Below are 25,101 nucleotides of genomic sequence, written 5' to 3'. Positions count from 1 at the left end.
ACCAGAAACACTTTTTACATAAGGCTTTTGCCTCAGAAGAAAATCTGAGAAACCTGAGACACAATTCAAACCAAAGACATATATAGGAGAAACTTCCTCTGTTATGGTGAAGTGAATAGTTATTAAACATTTTAATTCAGATCACCTTCTAACAGGACCTTCATTTAATTCCCTAACAAATGCTAAAACCTTTGGTATGTGGTATTCATGGCTCTCACCCCACTTTTGTCCCTCTGTCATGTTGCTTTAATCCCTTTTAACCCCCTCATCTCCTTCACTCATCCTTTGTCCTAATTTACTCTGCTTATGTCCCCCTCACCCACCTCTCTTTGACTCAGAATGCGGTCTTGTACCTTGACTCAGTGTTTGGCCCAGAGAACATCTATTCCTTTGCAATGGTAAGAACAAGTATAAGTGTCTGAGCTCATGTCAAACCGGCTGCATTAACTGATCTGTACACGTGTTTTGACAAGCACACTGCCCATCTTTGTCTGTGAAATTGACAACTGCTACCAAGAAGAAACAAATGCCAGAACAGGTGTGTAAGTGATGGTGGCTTACGCCCAGAATGGCAAACAATGCTGCTTTGTATAGATTATCCGGCTATTAACTCCCTTCATGAATTCATGCACACTCTTTCTGTTTGTTTACGTTTGTCCTTCACCAAATAAGATGACCTTTTCGTTCGAGAGTGTGTATATTTGATCAGCAGTAATGTATGTGTGGTTTTGGTAGAGGGTGCATGTGTTTGATAATGTTAAGAGGGGTGTTCAGCTGTCACTCTGACAGCTTTGCCTGCATGCTAACTTTGACAAGTAGCTCTATTTGTGTTGTGGTGTCCTGCCACACAAATATCATTAAAGATTACGACTAACATAATTAGCCTTTCAAACACTAATAGAAATGTTCTGTAATGACATATGTTGGTTTCCTTGAATGACCTTGCTTCAACCTGTACACTATAAAAAAAATCCTGGTTGCCCTAAATTTTTAAGATGAATCAAACTAATCTTAGTCAATTGAACTTATATTATGTTAAACTGACTTAAAATACATACATACATAACTTATAAAATTAAGTTAGAATATGATTAACCAAGTTTAATGAGTTACAATGAACTAAACAGACGTTTCGGCACAAAGCCACACTGAGGAAGGCTTTGTGCCAAAACGTCTGTTTGTCTGTTATCACCCGTAAAATGTAAGAAAAAGTAAAAATAAAAACAGTACGAAGCAATTGAGTGCGAATCACTACCTTCTTTTGAATAATAGTAACGATAAGGTTAAAGCACCAAACTAAACAAGTACCTAAAAAATCGCAAGCGCGCAGGACAAACTTCAGTTACAATGAACTAAAACATAAGCTGTCTAATTGTTCATATAAGAGCAATTCCAGCGTAATGAATGTGACATTAGCAGTAAAAACCAAAACATAAACTTGCATAAAAAGTATGTTAACATTATATTGAAACATCTATTTTACAGAAGAACTGAGTTAAAGGAGCAGAAAAATATCAATCTGTAAACATGTTTTGTACTTTAAACGTGCAAAATAAACATGTGTTATGGGTGTGACCAAAAAAGTTATTGAGTTCGCAGTATATACAACATACTTGCAGAAATTCTGTGAATTCTAACCAAAAGGATAAAAGTAGGCTCACCATAGAACAAACAGGTTTGAATTTATTTTATTTAATATTTTAGCATTTGGAAAAAGCGACCAATGTGAAATTGCCACTTGTGTGATTTTACTAAATCAAATATAATAGCTTGAAAAAATTGACACAGACATTTCCGAGCATTTCTAAAGTACTGTAAAATACTTGCTTACACAATAAAAAACTTTGTGAAACGGTTTCCATATTTTGGTGAAAACTTTTTTTCATGGCAAGGTTGACATTTGCATAGTATTGCTCATAATTCTTTACAGTGTAGAGAACCTTTTATTCAGCAAGATTCCTTAAAGTAAAAAGGTTTCTTATTAACGTTATTTTAGGAAGCAAAACACCATTGCACTGTAGTAATCTTTAACACATATACAATAGGAGGAAGTTTCTGTCATTTGGCAATGAAATTAACTGGGAATGGTTTTAGTTTTGGGAACATATTTTGGGTGACTAAATTAGCTCCTACTTCAGATTAGGATTAATGCTGCATTCCAGACAACTCAGATTTTTCCTCACATATTTTCAAGATTGCAGACGACTGAATGAGCATGGCATGAAACTGTGAAATCTTTATCATCCTGCACAAGTTGTATGAAAGTGCGATTTGCAATAAATATATCAATTGTTTCTATATGTATGAACGACTACAGCCTGCTTTTTTGTCTATTGGGCCAAATGGTTCTAATGGTTTGGTGACACAACATGACACATTGGTGTCATGATTTGGTATATTTCAATACACCGAAAAAGAATGAAACTTATTAATTGATTTAACGTATTCAAACTAAAATCATAATCTACGATGGTTGCTTTACTTTGAACTTTTATGGAGCTACTTGAGCCATCTTCTGTGGTGTCTTCTTGTCAGGATATAAAACAAAATCAGTACTTTATAAAAAAAGAAATGTAATATTGTAATAGTTCTAAACAAATGCAAAGGAAAAAAATATATAGGTATCCGCAGGGTTTTAAAAAGTCTTAAATTTCAAATTTAAAAACTAAATTTTAGCCCTTAAAAAGTATTAAATTCACACAAATATTGTCTTTTAAGTCGTAAATCATTTTAAATGGGCCTTAATTTTTCTTTATTTATCCAAAGCTCCCTAGTCGATCAAATCACCAACAATGTTGCCGACTATTTTTAATGAAATGGCGCTAAGCTCTGCACGGAAAAGTCGCATTTGCATATTAGTGACGTCATCACGTCCAACTGTTTCTGTTTGTATAATAGACTATGGTTAATAAATGGGTATTTATATACGCTTTATGTATGCACATACGAGGACTATGCTGAGAGCACTCAGAGGCGGAGAAGGGGCTGACGGCATCACCCGCAGCTCGCTGAGAGAGTAGGAATGGTACAGTATGGGCATACGAAAGTCTATAAAAATCTCCAGTAACACACACAAAAAAAATAAAAATAAAATAAAAACAAACAAAAAAAATCACCAACAATTCATCTTAATAAAACTTTTAGCAAAACTTTATTTATATCTAATACTCTACAGTCTGCTGCGCATCCATTTATTTTTTAAAGTTATGTTAAAAATGTATTTACAACTACAGTATGGTCACCTTGATTTGACACATTATTTAAATATGTGGCTAAGAAATAACTATTTACAATTAGTTTTTTTTTTAATGGGGCAAGTATTTTTTTTCTGCTTGGCCATTAAAAAATCCTCAGTGTTTAGCCCTATAGGTCTGAAATTGTATTCCTCGTGGTCTTAAAAAGTTTTTAATTTGACATGGTGAAACCTGCAGAAACCCTGATATATGGAACCAGGTTTTTTTACTTTTTGTTCATATTTTCTGTGAAAAGAACAGATCTGCTGGATTCAACAATACTATTTAATTAGGTAGTAACTAATTAGTGACTAACTAGTCTCATTTAAAGTGGAAAACGCCCACTGGCTATCAGGACAGAGGTTGCAGGCACAGCCAGGAATGAATAGTGTAACGGTGCTCTAATAATTTAAACAGTGAATAATTCCTGCATGTGACAGTAACTTCTGTTTTTCTCCATTACATACTTTGCAGGCGTATTTTTCAGTTGTTTTTAATGAGAGCCGCATTCTCTTGCAGAACACTATGGTTTTTAAAATGTGCCAAAAGTGAAAGAATAAGTCGAGTCTTAATGTTAAAGAATGTTGAAAGACAAAATTGTGTAACTGTGCAAATACACGTCGGTCGACACTTTTGCCCTAACCCATTAGCCATATTGCAATAAGTTTGGTAAGCATATACCTGACTAAAATTAATTTTCTTTAAGTGTAGGAGGGGAAAACTGCACATTCTGTGTTACAGTACATCATTTCTATATTCACATATTTACACACTTTACGCTCTTTATTTGACAAATATCTATTTTACAAATAACCACAGTGAATTGTTTGGCTTGGAATGCGTGCTGAACTGAAAGCTTTGTACCAAACATTGCACACTATTAGGTCTAAAAACTTTCAGCTGTCAGGTAGGGTTCCAGCTGTATTCCCATGTGAGCATGGTATGGCGTGGCATGATTACTAAGCAGTCTGAGCCCATACTGATCTACAGGCTACAAGTTTCTTCATAGCTGGCAAAGAAAAGAGAATAGTGTGGCCCAATAGTTGAAAAGCAGCTTATGTTTTCATCTGTTTGACTTGTTTTTCTTTAATTTGACATTATAGCTGACGTTTTGTAGAATTGTTGAGTTGTGAATGGCAAACAGATTTTGGCAGAGCCTGAATATTATTTTAAATATATGATTTTGACACGATTCAAACACAAAATGTTTAGTTGTGTTTCTGCACTATTTTGTAGTTGTATTGACTGGAATCGTCTTCTGTAAATCAAGCATAAATTATTTGATAGTCATTTTATTTATCAGAAAATATTCAATTAAACAGGACACGTTTTAAAGTGTGAAAAAGGTCTATAGCATTTTACATTATTGTTTTGATTCTTATGAAGCACATAAATGTTGTTTGCTAGCGGTCTGAGATCTGCTTACCAAATATCTCATATTACTGTTCTAGGTGAAAAAAAAGGTGCAATGTTTTACCTACATATACATACACTTTGCTTTATAATGCAAACACAATTTAGTTTGTTCAAGTTTTTTTTTTTCTGAAATCTACAGAATTTGTACTAAACCCTAAACCCTCCTTTAATTAAATCACATGTGCATTGTGTCACTTCAGTCAGTGGGCTGGTTAATGATCAGCTATGGCCAGTGATCTCTGAGACGAGTTCAGATAAAGACTTCCTTTCGTATGAAAACCAACAATGCACACTACGTAGTCTCTTCTGACATAGCTTTTTTCTTCTCAATTTTGATTTAGTTTGTCGAAATGGTGCTGCAGTTTGTAGCAGAAGGAGCCGCCAGTGGGCTGAATGTCATTGCTGTGTATGTGTCTGAGATCCTCCGAGCTACGGGAGCAAATGGTGAGTAAAAGTCACCTCTCAGGGCGTAGACAGGGCATATTTCAATATTTAAACAAAACACTGTTTAGCTTGAATATGGATAACATTATTCTTAGAGAAATTCTGTGTATTGATAACTAAAATTCAAATCACATGAAGTACCTCCATTATCTTTCAATCTCCAACTATTACTCTGAATACTGTATATATTATAATATAACTAAATAATAAAGAAAGATTCACTGCTGCCTGACGCTGTCCTGAAATTAATGACTGTGACCTTGTATATGTGGAACAAAAAAGTTTTTAGAAACACCTTTGAATGTATAGCTTGTTTGGAAATGACGTAGAATAAATGTATTTCCTTATCAAGCAATATTTACATGATGTGTTGTTAATGACAATTTAAATTCCCTCCATCTTGAACATGTTCTCTGATGTCATTATTCAATTTCACAGAAACCACTTAAACAATCTTTCACACAATCTTTTTAAAGGGACATTACTGTTGTGGTGAAAATTATACTGATATTGTGTGTTACACCTATATTTTGTGTAAAAAATTATAATTACAGTAATCTTACATTAATAACTATAAAACATTTTAAAAGCCCCTATTTTGCATTATAAAAAGTCATATTTTGTTTTGGGGTGTCTCCGACAACAGGCTGATATGTATGCAAGGTCAAAAAACACTTTCATTGTCTTATATTACGCATTTATTTTTGCCTAATTATCCTATTGACTCCCATATGATTCGTTTAGCTATTCATTTTTTCCCAAGCCCGTCCTATGCGTGAGCCTAATCTGCTGTGATTGGTCTGATGAATCAGTCTGTTGTGATTGGTCGATTGCATTGAGTGCGAGACAGAGAGAAACGCCTACCACGGTTATGAAGTAGCAGAGAGTATGTGAGAGCCCAATGCAGGAATGCAATAAAGTTAAACACCAGCATATCACTCTTGACCCTAACCCCAAGTAATAAAAACGACACACATTCAGTATTAATCCACACAGTGACAAAAGTTGAACTATTTCAAAAATGAACAGTGCCGTGTGTGTAGGAACAGCTGACGGGGGCCAGAAACACATTTAAATCACTAAAGGAAGAAGCACACGTCACGTTCTCAACACGGTTTTGGACTCACTATGTGAAAAGCCCAATACAGTTTTAACCTGAGAGATACAGAACAAGCACTGATCTATAAAAGATAAGTGATTACAAGCTGCGCGGGGCAATTACAACTTACAACATATTTTACAGACTACACAAAATGAGGCAACCATTTAAATTACACTTACATGTTATGATCCAGAGGATAAAGAAATGGATCCATATGAACTGTAACAGTTACTGACGAAGTCCCGTACATTATAGTCTCTGCTGCTTCTTGCTGTAATAGTAAATGGCTGACAAATCCCGCGCTGCAGGGTAGGATATTGTATCAAGAATCAGAAAAATGTCAGGAACAAACACAGCACTAGGTTGGCTATACTGTGGTATTGTTGTAAAACTGAACTTTTAATCCCCACAGAAAATCTCCATCAGTCCCGTGATCCCTCACACTCCGCTAGTTGAAAGAAAAGGCGCGTTCATGTTTTACGTGATCCGGTACTACATATTTGGTGATGTACTGTATCGATGTCGATATGTTCAGGTGAAGATCCAAACCCAAACCGATTCATTTATTCGACTCTGATTCGACTATTTAGTTAAAGAATCAATCGTTTTCAGGAGCACTTTCAGATTTAAACCTGAGCTGGATGTTTTCATTCACTTGTTCCTGTATTGCACACTGCGTGGAAGGTTATTTTCAAAAACCCATAACAGGGGCTCTATAAACGATTTCACTAGTGCTTAATTAAAGTAAATTTATAGTTGCCAGATGAATCATATTTTAAAATGTTATTTTCATTGTTGAAGTTTGAAAGTCTGGGTCTGCGACAAGGTGAAAACTTTGATTTTGACACCTAAAAGGGGGTTGAATAATAATTTTAAAATATCATAGAAAAGTAGTATTTTTTTATTGTAGTAGTATTTTTTATTGTTAGTTTGACAAAGAAAGAGGAGTTTAAATAAAATTAGTTTATTTTTGGATATATGATCAAAGGACATAAAAGTGCCATAAAATGAATTTACTGTCAACAAGTTAGCAGTCGCTAAACTCGGCTTGTGTGCAGGATATATTAGACACTTATCAGGATCTTTTTTAATAACATTCCCCTATTAATTAAAAACAACACTAATGGAATAAATATACTCAGAGTAGGAAGTATGTGCACTCTAAATGCAGGAATTCTCTGCACTGGTGAGATTTCATCAGTATGAGATTGCATCATGTCTGCATCCAGACCCTTCTCAAGAAAGAAGCTGGAATTTCATTTTAGATGGGACTCAACACAAAACATATAGTTGTCCAACTTACTAGTTTACGTATTATCTGTGTCTCTCTCCTTCTCTTTCATATATATATGGTAATACTTTAGTACCAATTCACTCACTATTAACTATACTGGCTTATTACCATCTTATTATTAGGATATTGTCTATTTATTAGTACTAATAAAGCTTATAAAGTCTGTTCTTATTCTACATCCCTAGTCTTACCTAACACCTAAACCCAACTATTACCTAACTAATATTAATACACTGTTAATTAGTACTTTAATGAACCAAAAGTCTTAGTTAATTGTCGGTTATTAGTTAGAATTGTATTCCTTAAAAATAAAGTGTTAATATACAAGAGAAGTTGGGTGAATATGCTTTGGATAAAATTAATAAATGTAAAACAAATAAATGATCATATATTATTCTTAGATATATTATGCATTTCTAGCACATTTAAATGAAAATGAAAGTTATACCATGATTTACTCACTCTCAATTCATTTTAGGTAAACGTGACTTTATTCTTTCAGTCAAATTCAATCAGAGATATTAAAAAATATATATTTGTCTTTTATATTGTAATTATAATGATGTTTTTATTTTTTTAATCGTGTAGTTCAAATGAGATCTGATAAGTTATCCACCTTAGGAAACAGACACATATGGCTCCATGGGGGTGAATAATGGTCTACTCTAGTGAATTCATTCATATGAAAAAATATCCATATTTATTACATAAACCATTTTGTACCATTTTTTATAATTACCCTAAGATGGCATGCTAAAAGTCCCACTTCTTCTTTGAGGTGCATTTTTTGGTGCATTAGCGCCATCAGCTGGACAAGATGTGCAACCCCTTTATACTCAAACAATTGTTGACTAGCTTAGAGTGTTTTATTAATTATCAGCTAAAAATGTTCGAAAAGTGATCACAAAGATATTGTTTCTCTATATCATTATAACTGCTGCTATTGTTTTATACTAAAAATGAATTTTTGAGCTATATATATAATATATGATTACAATTGGCTGATGCTGAATAATACTAACAATAATACTAGGGCAACCTAGAATAATGCTCTAGTGAACACATTAAAACCAAGAGCATAGAAACCAATTACTTAGCAGTCAACCAGAGCACATTAGCAAATTTGGTAGGAATGCCCTAACAACCACCTACAGCAGACACCATGCCCTAGCAACCAATTAAAGCAGTTAACCAAGTTACCCAGAAATTCTTAACAAACTTTGTAGCTATCTCCTAAAAACTAGCAACAAAAAACTGTAGCAGTCTTATGGCAATGACCTGAACCCCCTAGCAATCACCTACATTACAAAGTACACCTTGCCATCTTAAATCCATTGGAAATCAGCCAGAACACATCTACAAACTACCAACAACCAAATTTTAGCAATCACTCTGGACAACCTTAACAAACTTAACAACAATGTGTAGCCACCACCTAGAACACAATGACATTTGAGCCTGGTTTATACTTCTGCGTCAAGTGATCGGCGTGACCCACGGCGCCTGCCTTGTGCGTAGCAGTGCATTTATACTTCTGCACGCTGATTCTGTTGCTCTGCAATAACACTTCCTAAACGCTAGTTGGCAGTTGGTGTTTATGTTCCTTTAGGTTGAGTTTCTTCGCTGGTGCTTTGTTTTTTCTGAATGCTTCCGTAATGTACAAGTGGCTTAAATTCACTCATTTTGAGGCAGGCACTGGCGGACGTACAACAACTTTAATCATAAGGTAAATAAAAACAGCCAGTCTCCATCTGGAGCTTCTTCACGGGACTCCACACTTGTAAACACTCGCTGCATCAATGCTCGCGCGGCTCTCACCTCCGTCAGTGCTCCCAAGCCGACCAATCACAGAGCTTGCGCTACATTTACACATTACATTTTTTGAGAGGTGCATGCGCTTAACGTAAAAGTATAAATCAGCCTTTACACCACCAAGTACACTACCAACAAACTACATCCACCAAAAGTCCCTAGCACAATTGTAGCTGTTTATTCTTAGCAATCTTCCAGCAACCACTCAGAACATCCTCGTAGAAATCTACCAACCAACAAATAAACTCTAGCAACCAACTACTGTAGCAGTCACCCAGAAAATAAAAGCAACTGCACAGCTTTAATGCAACAACCATGAAGAACACCCTAGCAACCATCAATATGCCACACAAGTACACCCTGCCATCTACTGTAATAGTCAGTTACAACAACTTATCAACAACCTTAACCATTTAACAACCATTGCAAAAGCCTTAAGGTTTCTGAGGGACCCACAGGACGTTTGTGAGTTTGTTGACAAAATTGTCAAGCTAATTTTGACCAATCAGAGTTGATTCTGTTTAGGAAATCACCGCTCTCGTTAACCCAAGAAATACATCTGATTAAACATTGTTTTTGTTTGTTTGTCTTTCTCAAAGAGATAATATCCATCCCTCATTTCACCGCTGAGGGTGTATCTGCAGTGACAAAGTGGGCTCTGCTGGCTGTTCTTGGCTACTATCTGCTGTACTTCCTGCTGAGAATCACCGTGGGCCTCGTAAGGCGAGTGTTTTGGCTTGTCAAGCCAGTCGTGGTAGTGTGGCTGTTTGTGCGGATCGTCAGTGACCACGTCGCATCACCTGAAGTCACCACAATGAGACTGATTCTGCTGGTGCTCCTCTGCGCCGTATTCGCAGTCGCAACGAGCAGCGGTGGAGGGAAAAACGGGAGCCTGGAGAGCCGAATCAGCAAACTAGAGGGACAAGTCGATGGGACGGAAAAGAAAACACGGCAGTGATGAGCAGCTCATTACAAGTAGGCAATATAGACATGGACTCACAATAACAGAAAGATGAGCACTCAGGGATGACATGCTAAGCGTCTGATGCAACTCTGAACAGCATTACTAGTATTTCTGTCTTATTTGGCCAGTTCTCTCCTGCTTTGAGTGTATTTGATAACCCATATTCTGTTTTTACTAAATGTAAAGCATGAAGACTAAACGTCATCTGACAGCTCTGTGAATGTCATGTGGTACAATTAAAGTTATCCTTGAGTGTTTTATGTTGCCCGTTTCATTATGACTTACATGAACACACTGGTTCATTCATTTTCACTGTGGTCTGGATTTGCTGAAATCCTCTTCTACAAAAACATCCTCTTATGCAGTGACCCTCAATATTTTGCTCGCATAGCAGCTACCTATGTCACCTACGGCAAGGCCCTGGTTGTTGGGATGAGAAAAGGTTTTATAAATGATTTCTGAAAGAACTCGTCAATCGCCGCTATGTACAGTACAGACTTTTAAAAACGAATTCTTTACTGCTCACAGAAAACAAATGAAGAACTTGAGTTTAGCGATGGTAAAACAGCGTGAGGTGAGATATGAGCAGTTAAACATTTAAAGGGGTGTTCCACTACGATATTATATTTTAAATTTGAGTTGATGTGTAATGTAGCTGTGTCTGAATAACATCTCTGAATGTAAGATGTTCAAAGTCGAATGCTAAGTGAGACATTGGCTTTTACAGAGTTAGCTTAAGCAAAACCTACAGCAAACGAAGTTTGGGGACTACAAAACTGCATCTGGGTTGATGAGATCATAAACCCATGAGGTTACACACATTTACCATGTGCATACATCCTGCACAGCCACAGGGCAAGGAAAGAGGTGCTGTAATGTTATAGCAGAGAAAGTTAAAGTGGTGTCCAAACCCTGCTATTTTCACTGAGCTTTTTCTGTTTCTGTATTTGGGCTTAATTCCAAAGGACACTACACAAAGAGAGAAGTGCTTACAGTTGAAGTTTAATTATGTTCCAGAGAATTGTGAAAAAGATATAGCTCTAGCATTTGACCAAGGACAGCTTCCAGAAGCTCTCCCAGTTCAGTGCTGGATTCAGCTAAAACTCCTCAAAGAAGGAGCAAATCCAACCATAATAGAAGAAGCTGTGGATTGAGCCACAACCTGTACGTGTTTTTATTTGTTCAGATTGATCTATTACATGCACAGTGTCTAGCGTTAACAGTATATGTTGTAGCAAGGACATAAACAACGATGTAAACAATGGGGAATGCTGTTTGGCATCTTTAAAAATTTAGCTACAAATTCATTTTTATCCATCAAAACTGCTGTAAAAACCCACAATCGTCACCAGTACTGCAGTGTCTCTCTATGCGCCCGCTTTCTGTCATTCTACGTCTCAAATAACGAACTTGCAAAAGGTAAGTGAAGGTTTCACATTACTTACACATGCTCATAATCAGAATATGTTAGAAAGACACTTGTCAGGTTTTATTCTAGAGCAGGGGTCACCAACCCTGTTCCTAGAGAGCTACCTTCCTGCACATTTCAGTTGCAACCCTGACCAAACACACCTGTTTGTAATTATCAAGTGCTGCTTTAGGCACTATTAATTGGTTCAGGTGTGTTTGATCAGGGTTGGGACTGAATTCTGCAGGAAGGTAGCTCTCCAGGAACAGGGTTGGTGACCCATTTTAGAGAGCAGGCGTGAGGTTCAGCTGTGTCCTCTTCATTCTCTGTCTGATTCAGGGTCAAACTAATATGGCTAACAGCTACTCTGATCGACAGTGTTTACACAGCAGGGGCAAAGCGTGTGTTAGTAGAGGCGTGACCAGGGGCGTCGCTAGACCCCATTTACTGGGGCATGTGCCCCAGTAAAAATCGCCAGTGGCCCAGTAAATTCTTTGAGATACGATTTACTTTATTCAAGCGTATTTATTAAGAGTGGTAATTCCGGAATAAAGATGCAATTCTCTTTGTGCAACCGAACCAACACTGTTGAAAGCAATGTAGTTAATCAAAAAGCAAACTGAAAATGTGTGCAGAAAAAAAACTTACCCACGTGCCTCAATGCTCCAGCTTGATGCGCTGCTCTGCTACTGTTGTAATGTCTTGGTTGTGAACATGCACGCTGAAAAAATAGCTGTGCTGATTTTGCGCCTCGCATGCTTACCGGCGTAACAGTCTTTTATGCAGAGATGTCGGCGCACAGTTAGTTTTGCAAGTTGAAAAAAACTAAGTTTAAATAATATGATGATGATCTTATTTAGACTAAGCATGGCTCCTGATAAATGTTTTGTATGAAGCAAAAGGAGGGACACTGAGTCAGGGAGGCTAATTCTAGGCCATGAGTCTAACACAACAGATAATTCTATAAAACATCTATTTTGCATTATATAGAATTGTCTTCTTTAGAATTTTAGTCAAATTAAATTAATATTCATGCAAAAGATTTCTTAAATGACCTTAGCACCACTCCAGTTGTGTCTTTAGATTTTTTTCAGTTACATTTAGGATTATTTCTCTTATTTATTTAAAATAATAATTGTAGAATAAAAATAATACTGTTATTTATTTAGAATTATATGTAACTTATTTGTTTTATTAAAAAAATAATAAAACGAAAAAAAAATATATATATATATATGTGCCTGAGTACAGCTTTATGTCTAGCAACGCCCCTGGGCATGACGCTTTTCCTGGTGAGGTGGACCAATCAGAGTCTCTCGAGAGCGGGCCTTTCGGAGGAACTAGGAAATATGACAGTCATTTTCATTTTAGCTGAGTAGCTGTGTATAATCAAAGAATAGGAGGATAAATTAAAATTATTATCATTATTTGATTTTTTACAAATGAAGCACACATTGATTTGCACCCTATAAACACTACCAAGCCTTAAAATCTCACTCTGGACCACCCATTCAATATTTGCCAACAGTTTTAACAGAAATGTTAAATTACCTACATTAATATGAAGGGGGACAAAAATACCACTGAGAGGTCACACGATGGGACAAGGGTGAGGAAGATCTGTAGGATTCCCAAGATCATTACGACAAGGCCAAACTACTTTAAGTGCGAATGGGGCATGCCCCTTATTTAATAGCTTAAGAAAATGTCAACAAGTCGCCAGCAGTTAGCTCTCTGCAACTCTCTATACTGCTCAGTGAGCGTAGCCTTACAGATGAGTGGTTGAACCGAGATCCTAACTCTCTATGATTGTTAAAAATCCCAGGATGTCCTTCTAAAAAGAGTAGAGAATTAAGCCCCGGCATCCAGACCAAATTTGCCCACTGGCCTCTGTCCATTATCCCCATGTCATAAATGGCTTAATCATGTCTCCTCTCCACAAGTGTGGAGTCCTGTGAAGTAGCTCCAGATGAAAAGTTTTGTTTTATGTATACCTTATGGTTAAAGTTGTTGCACGTCCGCCAGTTCCAGCCTCAAAATAAGCGAGTTTGAGCCACTTGTACAATGAGGAAGCGTTCAGAAAAAACAAAACATTTGCGAAGAAACTCTACACAGAGGAACATTAACACCTCACTGCCAACTAGCGTTTCGGAAGTGTTATTTCAGAGCAACAAAAAGAGTGCACAGAAGTATAAATGCACAGCTACGCACGTTGCATGCGCCGTGGGTTAAGGCTGACGCAGAAGTATAAACCAGGCTTTAAGCTGGTGTGTGGTGTGCTGTCTTGCGCAATATGGCTCCCACCGCGTCATCCTGGTGGATGCTGCAGGCTGGTGGTGGATGAGGAGATTCCCCAATATGTAAAGTGCTTCGAGTGTCCAGAAAAAGCGCTTTATAAATGTAGAGAATTAACATGTTAAGTCAAGCTGGAATCATGGTAACAACATGCAAAATTTTTGCTGGAAACATGCTAACATGCTAATCAATGTTAGAAACATGCTAATTCATGCTAGATGTGTGCCAATTTGTTAGAACCATGTTAATTCATGCTAGAATCATGCTAACAACATGCTAAAACATGCTAGAAACATGCTAGAATCATGCTAACAACATGCTAATTTATGCTGGAAAGATGCTAACATGTCATGTTAATCAATGTTAGAACCATGCTTATTCATGCTAGTATTCATACTATGTGTGCCAATTTATTAGAACAATGTCAATTCATGCTAGGATCATGTTAACAACATTCTAATTCATGCTAGAAACATGCTAACAACATGCTAATTAAAGCTGGAAAGATACTAACATATAAATCAATGTAAGAAACATGCTAATTCATGCTAGATGTGTGCCAATTTGTTAGAACCTTGTTAGTTTATGCTAGAATGTTGTTAACAACATGCTAAATCATGCTAACAACATTCTAATTCATGCTGGAAACATGCTTATTCATGCTAATCAATGTTAGAAACATGCTAAATCATTTACAGACAATGATCTGAAAAAGAGAAAATATCCAGTAAGCAGCAGTTCTGTGGGCACAAATGTCTTGCTGATGCCAGATGTCAGAGGAGAATGGCCAGACTGGTCCCAGCTGATAGAAAGGCAACAGTAACTCAAAAAACCACTCGTTACGACCGAGGTATGCAGAAGACCATCTTTGAACGCACAGCACATCAAACCTTGAGGCGGATGAGCTACAGCAGCAGAAGACCATACCGGGTGCCTCTCCTGTCAGCTAGGAACAGGAAACTGAGGCTATAATTCACACAGGCTCACCAAAACTGGACAATAGAAGATTGGAAAAATGTTGCCTGGTCTGATGAGTCTTGATTTCAGCTGCAACATTCGAATGGTAGGGTCAGAATTTTGCGTCAACAAAATGAAAGCATGGATCCATCTAGGCTTTTATGAATGCTTCAGGCTGGTGGTGTAGGGAATATTTTCTTGGCACATTTTAGGCCCATTAGTACCAATTGAGCATTGTGTCAACGCCACAGCCCACCTGAGTATTGTTGCTAAACATGTCCATCTCTGTCATGTCCAGACTGTAAAAAATAATGTAGGCTACTGCAAGCATTTTAATCACTGTTTACATTATTTTACATTAGTTTTTGAACCAAAACAAAAATGTTACACTATGTAATTTAAACTGGCAAAGAAGTCAGCCATCTGGCACACCACAATCTAGAATAATAGTTGTGAGCTGTGAGATCTGCTGTGTACAGGATTTCGATCCAACTTCTGTTTTGTCTGAATCTAATAGAAGAAAATCGTAGCTCATCCAGTCTTTAACATCTTTAATACACTCATTATGTGGACGTTACTCGTTGTGTGGGCGTTACTACTATGACAACAATCAGACGTTGGAATTTGGTTGCCATACCTGACGAATAAATGTCAGTATTTGACATCAATATGACTTTGGTTTAAGATGTTGACCCGTTGGATTTTGGTCCTTTTCTGACAACTCAATCAAATATCAACGTCATTTAACGCCGTAATTGGACATCAAAATGTGTTTGTCCAACAAAATGTTGTCCTTAGACGCTGGCTAATCACTGAATTTTGGTCACCTGACATCACAACCTAAATCTAACTAATATTAATGTTTTATGATGTTGTGTGCCTGCTGGGCAATAACTAAAGGCACTACAGAATGTTACGTTTACACACATCCACAAATTACATGTAAACGCATCAGCTTTTCACAGTGTAATACTCACTACTCATGAGAACTTTTAAAAGGTCTGCTTACAGATACTATTACTACTAAACAGATACTTTCACTCTACATTTTTAGGCAAGTAATGGTACTTTTAATTAAGTAGGATTTTTCAGTACGCATTACACCACTCACAGCAGGTAACACAGTTTAAATAGGTCAGGTTTTAGTTTTGTGAGAAGTTTGTAAGCGTTAAAAGAATGACACAGAATACACAGTAAGAACAGTTTATTCCCAAAAAACACAAAAATACAAAAAAATTGACAATAGTCACAAATTCACAATAGTCTGGAAAGGTAAGTCCAGACAATCCATGATCCAGAAAAGTTGGGCAGCCCTCTTGTGATTGCCATGCTAGTCTCTGTATACTGTAGGACGAACGCACCGGAGAATGCGCTTCTGAGAGAGCATTCTGAACGTCAGCTTGTGCATACAGCGGTTCAAAACGCGCAGATCTAGGATTGGCCATGACCCACCGCTCTTTTGGGCACGATGAACTACGAGCTGTAAAACCCGCTCTCCATCTCGGCTGGAGGGACCGGCTCGATTGCATCCATTGCCAGGAGGACAGCAATCTCCTCTCGCAAGACAGGGGCGGACAGAGGGGTTGACCCTTGTGAAATACACACCACTGAACTTGGGGGGCCGTTTCGCGAACTGAATCGCATAGCCGAGTCTGACTGTGTGTATGAGCCACCGCGAAGGGCTGGCCCGCGCTAACCAGGCAGGCAGAGTTCTCGCTAATGGACTCATCGCTACAATCACTGACGTACCAGCAGTGGGGCAGCGCGGAGTGGGTGTGCTGATCCGGGAAGAGCGAGGGTCCCGCGGAAGAGCTGGAGACGAGAGATTTGCTCTCACTCCGCACCCAAACTCCGGAGGGCAGGCTCACCTGGACCCACCCTTGTGCAGCCGGGCCAGCGCCTGCGCTTGGTAGCACTGGTAGGTGGCCATAGCAAGGCGGAAGCAGCCTGGCCTGCAGCCTTGTAAGCTCTGGCTCCGAAGGAGGCAGATAACTTACAGGCTTTGGACGGGAGATGAGGTGGGCCCCGCCAAGAAGAGGCGCCATGCAGACAAAGATTGTCCGCAATGGCGCGCTCGACCTGAGGAATCGCTTCATACCCCCTGGCCGCTCCACCATCAAGAGTGGTGAGGGTGGAAGGACACGCAGCACGGGCAGAGAAAGGTGCCCTCCAAGACTGCGTGAGCCTACTGTGCACCTCCGGGAAGAAGGGGACGAGAGGCTTCGAAGGCTTAGCCCTCTGGTCCTCTACGTAGCACCCATCTAGTCGGTCCCGCCGCGGAGCTGGGGGATAAGCCATCTCCAACCCCACAGCCGAAGCAGCCCGGGAAAGCACGTTTCAGGATCCGTCTTGACAGCGCTAACCTGCCCAGAGGGGGCTAGCGGGTCTGGATCATCTTCGGACAATGAAAGCCCACCCTCCGATGCCGTGGTGGACGTCTGGTCCCCGGTGTCATCAAACGTAAGGGCTACCATCTGGTTAGACGGATCGCTTCCTTCGTGCCCATCATCCGGGGACAGGAAACCACTGCATCCAAAAACGCACGGTCGGAGCGCCATCCTGAAAAGGATGTGCTGCACGACTGTGTTGCTCTTTTTTGAAATTTGCAACTTTATATGCACTGCTCTGGAGGACCGGACCCAAAGAACGCCTGGCAAGGGAGAAACCCAGCTCAACCGTCTGCCACTGCGTGTACACACTTTGGACCGGGAGACTGCTCTCGTTCGCTCGAAATTGCAGGATATCAGCAGGAGGAACCCTCATCGACTCTCTCAGAAGCGAAAAGAATAGCGTTGCCTTGCTTTCTCTGTGCTTATATGCGGATTGCAATAAGCCACATGTGCGCAAGCTTACGCTGCCAACTCATTTGGCATGTCATTGGCCCGTTATATACTCTTTCTGAAACTAAACCCCCATACATGGATTAAATACACTTATAGCATTGAAGTTCCCCATCCCAAAGGGAACAGTATACAGAGACACTATCTGCTGCCAAACTTTTCTGAACTGTGGAATTTCATTTGTCTAGACTTACCTTTCCAGAATATCTTTATACAGGCAGTCCACAGTTGTTTTTCTGAAAGGGTAAAGTGCAATGTGCTATATACAGTTTGTAAATGATGATTATTCCTCTTCTGACTCCAGAGGAACTCTTGATTTTTGCTCCTGCTGAAACCATTTATGCTGCAGGACCTCCTCCATTGTGGCTCTCTCAGATGGTTCGTAAGCCAGGCAGCGTTTGATCAAATCCTGGAATTCTGTAAGGTTCATAAGAGCGCTGGTTAGTCATATTTCTCTTTATGTCCATGTGACTAACTCATTGTCAAGTTAAGGGATTGACTTTTAACTTTTTTGATCACCAGCCACTGTGGTTAGTAGTTTTCCGACGTTACTAGCCACTTGTTATTTTCACTAGCCATAATTTTGTTGTTGGGGAAAATATATTTTACATGCATAAATTTGACTTTGGCATGCTGAAATGACTTGATTTTAATGATGTGTTATGTCCACATGCCTTCTTTCCTTTTTTTTTTACATGAGTTTTAGGGCTCAACACTAAGGACTTTTCCCTGGCCACACCAAACTGATTATTTCCTTGCCACAAATTTAAAAAAGGTGTCAAAAATAGTTAAGTATAGCTCTGTACATGCACTTTTTATCTAACAAAAAATAATCTTAAAAAACAATTGAGTTTTAAAAAATTACTCTCATTTATCTAAAACTTTACATAGTAGTTTGTCCGGACTAAGGGTCCCAGACCATCAGGTAACAACAGATAAATGGAGAGTTAATCTCCTATTAAAACAATGTTATTGTAAAGGATAATAATTAAACCATATTATCAACAATAACTGCAAGCAAAAGAAAGAAGATAGAAAAACATTCTGATCACGAGCACACTGTTAACGCTAGGCCCATTAAAAATCTGTTCAAAGAATGGTAAAAGCGAAAGCGCCAACTGCTGCTGCTTACAAAGAATCTGGATCTCTGAAAGCAGCAGGACTGTGGGTGCATAAACACCGCTTTTTTGCATTTCAAAGAGAAATGATCGCCCCAGTTGCATTTCTAGGCATGGTTGTTTTGCGCAAAGAAACGAGCTTTAAAGCACTTGTGCTCTTCACATCAGCTGTGCATCGCTCACAACATCAGCGCCTCACTGTTCGCCTGATCATCCACTCATTCGGTATTCACCTACTTTCTTTTGTTCGCACGAACAGTTATCCAACTTGCTGCTTCTCGCATATAATATCACATTTGTGTGCATATTGACAAACAATCTAAAATTAACATTCTAATCTTTAGGGACGAGGGCTGTCGGGTGTTAATGTCAAGCCCTGGTCAAGTTCAAGAAATATTTAACATGTTGTGCAAAAGATTGTGCTGATGTTTTACAACAATATTATTGTCATTATGTCGTTGGTACTCACCTGCGGATACTTTGGAGTGAAAAGTCAGATTGTGCACTTCAGCTGTAGTGGCCGGATATTTGCAGACCATCCCGTACATCATTATGCCCAGAGACCAGACGGTTAATGATTCCGCATCATACTTCAAATCCACGAAGAATTCAGGTGGGCAGGCAAATCCTGTTCATCAAAAATATATATTCAGATTAGACAAAGACATCATTTACAAAAAATGAAGCTAACATGTCATCAGGGGAATGGTAACACAAAAATCCAACTCACCTATGAATTGACCATTATAGTCATCTTTGACTATGTCACCGCAGCCAAAGTCGATTAGTTTGACTTGGTTTGTCTCAGTGTTGATCACGTAGTTGTCCAGCTTGATGTCACGATGTAAGACACCTTGGTCTAGACAGTGCTTCGCTCCAAGCACTGCTTGGTACATCAAGCTCCGTGCCTGAGATTCACTAGGCTTTTCCTTAACGAAAAACTTGAAGAGCTCTTTGGAAGGTTGAGAGTATTCCATGACGAGGATGAATTGATCTGGCTCTTCAAACCAGTCCAGCATGTGCACGATGTATGGACTCAGAGGAGGTTGATTTAGCTGCAGGTTTAGAGCCACTTCCACGAACAGTGGCTTGGAAACCCCGGGCTGGAGAAAACAGGTCAACAAATGATTAGCTGACTTTAAACATCACATTCACTTGTATTTAGGATATATTATTTGGATTTAATTATTTCATAATATGGGGTTTTCCCACTTACAACTATGATATACCGGTCTGTCTCTCTCTTCATTATAAATTTGATGGCGACCTGCAAATAAAAGAGAAAAATAAATTTTTTAATCATAATATATTGATGGGAAATTTATCAACGACCAAATGGCAAAAATGAAAGCACTGATAAACATGGTACACAGTTGGTGAACACAGCAAGGGAGATTCAACCTGTTTGCCATCAGATTTCCGGATCCCTTTGCACACTCTGCCGAAGAATCCTTTTCCAATTTCCTCTTCCACTTCATAAAGCTCAGAAAGTGGAACTGCAAAAATGTGACAAAGTAAAATGTTAGTATATTAGATACACGGGTTTCAGTTCTTCCAAAGTCTGATTTGCCTTATAGACCATTTCAATGTGGTGATGTCACTGGCCCATGAACATTTCCTGCTTACAGTAATATCAAACTATTTCATAACTGTAACAAGAGGCAATTCAATCATAATTCAATGTTAAAACAGCAATCATAATGTTATTTGTCAGTATGTGGCTCTTTTTAGATTCTTAGAAGCAATAGAAATTTAAAATGTAAAACAGGAAATACGTCAGGATCATTGTTATTGTTTACATCCCTCAAAATGGTCTATAAGTCATATTACCTGTCTTCGGTGTTGGTCCTGGAATTTGTTCCTGCTGAAACCATTCATGCTGCAGGACCTCCTCCATAGTGGCTCTCTCAGATGGTTCATAAGCCAGGCAGCGTTTGATCAAATCCTGGAATTCTGTAAGGTGTCACAAGCATGCTGGTTAGTCACATATGTCTTTCTGACAAACTGTTGTAAAATATGTAGCATGTGTTTGGCAAATGATTGTACTGTATGTGTTCAATAATATTAGTACTATTCACTCACCTGCGGATACTTGGGCATCAAAAGTCAGATTGTGAACTTCAGCTGTACTGGCCGGATATTTGCAGACCATCCCGTACATCATTATGCCCAGAGACCAGACAGTTAATGATTCCGCATCATACTTCAAATCCACAAAGTATTCAGGTGGGCAGGCAAATCCTGTTTATCAAAAAATGTATATTCATATTAGACAAAGACAAAAAGTCAGCAAAAGTTACAAAAGTCAGCAGTCACTTTTTTAAATAAAATACTAAAATCACATCTCACTAACATGTGATGAGGCTGATATTAAGACAAAACTCACCTATGAATTGACCATTATAGTCATCTTTGACTATGTCACCGCAGCCAAAGTCAATTAGTTTGACTTGGTTTGTCTCAGTGTTGATCACGTAGTTGTCCAGCTTGATGTCACGGTGTAAGACACCTCTGTCTAGACAGTGCTTCGCTCCAAGCACCGCTTGGTACATCAAGCTACGTGCCTGAGATTCACTAGGCTTTTCCTTAACGAAAAACTTGAAGAGCTCTTTGGAAGGTTGAGAGTATTCCAGGATGAGGATGAATTGATCTGGCTCTTCAAACCAGTCCAGCATGTGCACGATGTATGGACTCAGAGGAGGTTGATTTAGCAGCAGGTTTAGAGCCACTTCCACGAACAGTGGCTCGGCAACACCGGGCTGGAAAAAACAGGTCAACAAATGATTAGTTTTATTTCTGTTTGACATGTCACTTGTATTTGAAATATATTCTGCATCACGTGCATTGCCGACTTACAATTGTGATATACCGGTCTGTCTCCCGCTTCGCTGTAAACTTGATGGCGACCTGCCAGAAAAAAAGCAGCAATTACATTTTTAAGCCCACTGGATGGTATAAACTGGAAAAATTAACCCTTCATTGACTCTGAAAAATGGCAAAAATGAAAGCACTGATCTCTTTACAGTTGGTGAACACAGCAAGAGAGATTCTACCTGTTTGCCATCAGATTTCCGGATCCCTTTGCACACTCTGCCGAAGAATCCTTTTCCAATTTCCTCTTCTACTTCATAAAGCTCAGAAAGTGGAACTGCAAAAGAGCAAGTCAATACAGGTGTAATGGGTTGAGTGTAGTGTATGACAACATGACACATGAATACCAGATGTAGAACTAGACATATGACATGTGTTTAAATAGACAGACTTTCTTAAATCCAGTCTAATGTATGGAGGAACAATAATTGGTCAAATACTCACGGGTACATGGTCCTGGATTGGAAACCGTTCTTAGCCAAGTTGGATTTCCAATATATCTTTTCTTGAGAGCAGGACCTGGAAATGTTGATGGGGCTGGAGGATCATTCAGATTCTGCAAGCCCTTCAGCAGAAGGTCACATTCTTCTAGAAGTGTTTTCTCAGGAACATCTGGATCTCGATCTGGGATGGATAGACCAGATTGCAGATCTTCAAGGGGATCTCTCAGGGTCAATGGCTCAAAAATAGAAATATTGTTGTCGAGCTGTGGAGCCATTTTGTTGTTCTTCTTGTGCGATGTTGATGCACGTTTTACAGCTCGCCACCTTCTTTTGAAGAAGGCGCTGATTTTGTTCATCTTTGATTTTGTTTGTTTCTCTGAAAATGCAAGAAGCAGAAACTAAAGTGTTAAAAAGTCCCTACAGATGTTAAAATTTAAAACTTCAAAGGTCAGATCATTAAAACAAACAATTTTATAATCCCAGAACTAACAAACCTACTTAATAAAAACCTAATGAATAGTTAATAAAGTCAAATGACAGAAACAGGACAGAAATAAAATGACACTAGACCCACCTTCAGCCTCGGGATAAGCTGTATTTGTGTCAGAAGTTGTTGGATTGAGACTAGATGGACCCGATTGAGTATCAGTATGATCCTGTACAGCCGTGTACTGGAGGCCGGATGGGCCTGGCTGTGGATCATATAAATCCATGTCGGACGTAGGCTGTGGTGTAGACACTACATTGCCTCGTCGACGACCTTTTACTGTCAGAAAAATATTTCTGAACAGCGCAGGGAAGATGTTCTTCCTGCTTTCTGGTTGTTTCTCTGAAAGAAAAAAAGAAATACATTTTAGAAAAAAGATTGACCTTTATCAAATGTAAATAACTAAAGATTTTACTTTAAACTTAAATATATGTATTGCCCTCTGTGGTATTGCCCTATGCTATATAAAAAACCATGATCATCAATATTTCTGAGTTATTCGATACACTAAAACATATGCTGCAGGAATAATAATGTTCAGCTCCATCCCCAATTCATAATTAAATGTCATTTATATAGCAACATGCAATTTTAAAAGTAACCCTAATGACTTTTATTTATTTTAGTTTTTGAGAGTGATCAAGCGATTTGGCCATGTAAATGTGCTCATTTCTATCAAGCTCATTCATTGAACTTTCTACAAATGCATAAGATGAGACTGATTTACACTTTGTTGGAACTTTTTTTTTGTTGTAAATAAAAATGTATTTACATCTGAATTGCAGCTCTCACTACTGCTACAGTCAACTCAATTACGCACACACTACTGGCCAAGTATAATCAGAGAATGTACATTTTTTTTGTCATCATTACATTTGTAACAAGCTTATCCCACGACACGGGTGCAAACTCTAGAAGAAAAAGGTTATTAGCTACAGATGTGCAAGGTTCATTGCTGGTTCTTTCCATTTCACTCAAAAAAAGAATCATATTGTATTTTATTATTTACACTTTCACTAACAAATATTTCTTTACCATAATCAATCTTCGTCATAACAACCAAAAGTTGATTTATTTTAAGTATTTTAGTTGTTTAAATGAGCAAGCAGGTTTATTTTGGAATAAAGACTTCAATACATCTGTGATAAGAAACTAAATTAATTTAAAAAAGACACTACACACATACAAATTCTGGACACTAAACCAACACATGTAGGTACATAAGTTACTTATATGGACGTATATTACATTACCCTGCATTTTACATTCCCCTTTATTCACAGTGAAATAAACGCTAGAAATGTTTCTAAACTATCTAAAAAAACAATATGAGAATTCACCACACAATTACTGGAAATGGGCGCTAATTGTGCTTGAAAATATCCAAAAAGTGTACCTGCTGAGTTGTTCTCCATTGAGGTAGAGTTGGGGAGAGTACTCGTGCTGTGAATAAATCGTTGTGAATCGCAAATTGTCATAAATGAAGATTCAGTGTTCATTAAAACGCAAAAGTTTTCAATTTCACCACTTCTTTCATTAAACAAGTCACAAATGCTGCAAGTGCTGTAACAACGTGGAATATGTTCTGCGCCGTGACGTTTTTAGAACTCGTTCGAATTCTGTCTTAAAGGTACAGTACGCTATTATCAGTTGATTTAAACAAGCACAAAACACACTTGTATTCAGTCAGGTGCATATGATATGATAGAAATTTGAATGATAGAAATATTGAATATCTTTAAAAAATGTGTAGCCTATGATAAAATAGAATATATATTTAATTCTTAAGCACAAATCAAGTCACACATATTGATTAACCTATATAATTTAGGGAACAAATAAATTAAAAAAGTGTTTGTTTAACATAATACAGTAGCTATTAGATTGATTTTGATCAGCTAAAACTCAGCACACCAGGGGTGATTTTATGATAAAAAGTAAATAATAAAAATAATAGTAATACAAAAATAATAAATAAATAAATTATATATATATATATATATATATATATATATATATATATATATATATATATATATATATATATATATATATATATATATATAATAAGCCTAATATTAAATTCATAAGTTGTAAAGTAATAGTAATACACTTTAGTAGTGTATTTGAGTAATACTATAATACTAAAAAGTTTGTCTAATATGCTAGGGTTGTATGCTGTAGCCATTTGAATGAGCCAAATAGGCTCAACACACCTGTGTACAGTAGTACAAACCACTTTCTATATTCAGGTGCATTTTTTGTTTCCATATAAGGCCAGTCAATAACTAAAACTAGAAATATATTTTGAATAAATGGCATAAATATAAATATTATGTAACTACAGGCTTATTCACATATTTCATGATCTGAATAATAATAATAATATATATATATATATATATATATATATATAT

The 25,101-nt window shown here is 37.8% G+C and overlaps 2 protein-coding genes across 6 annotated transcripts in view; one reads left to right on the top strand and one right to left on the bottom strand.

Annotated features, from left to right (window-relative positions):
- si:dkey-74k8.3 overlaps positions 1–25,101 on the top strand; it is a 64,975-nt gene that overhangs the window by 982 nt on the left and 38,892 nt on the right. Inside the window, exons 2-4 of one of the 4 annotated variants that reach the window (XM_003199892.6) lie at positions 339–398; positions 4,991–5,093; positions 9,901–10,522. In XM_003199892.6, the coding sequence (XP_003199940.2) occupies positions 339–398; positions 4,991–5,093; positions 9,901–10,259 (522 nt within the window). In that variant the 3' untranslated portion in view covers positions 10,260–10,522. Of the gene's footprint in view, positions 1–338; positions 399–4,990; positions 5,094–9,900; positions 10,523–25,101 lie in introns of those variants that run through there. The other 3 variants (XM_073921815.1, XM_682976.10, XM_073921816.1) reach the window with 3 other exon arrangements.
- On the bottom strand, positions 16,115–24,511 carry pimr193 (Pim proto-oncogene, serine/threonine kinase, related 193). 2 transcript variants are annotated; one of them, NM_001423523.1, is given in 13 exon segments: positions 16,274–18,182; positions 19,353–19,511; positions 19,614–19,986; positions 20,100–20,150; positions 20,285–20,379; positions 20,714–20,836; positions 20,966–21,124; positions 21,270–21,642; positions 21,740–21,790; positions 21,937–22,031; positions 22,199–22,573; positions 22,772–23,026; positions 24,081–24,253. In NM_001423523.1, coding segments are annotated over 13 exon segments (2,346 nt in total). In that variant the 5' UTR covers positions 24,184–24,253; the 3' UTR covers positions 16,274–18,048.

The sequence above is a fragment of the Danio rerio genome, chromosome 14 (assembly GCF_049306965.1).
Source record: "Danio rerio strain Tuebingen ecotype United States chromosome 14, GRCz12tu, whole genome shotgun sequence".
NCBI lineage: Eukaryota > Metazoa > Chordata > Actinopteri > Cypriniformes > Danionidae > Danio > Danio rerio.
The sequence above is the reverse complement of the archived record's forward strand: the minus strand, read 5'-3'. Positions and strand labels throughout refer to the sequence as shown.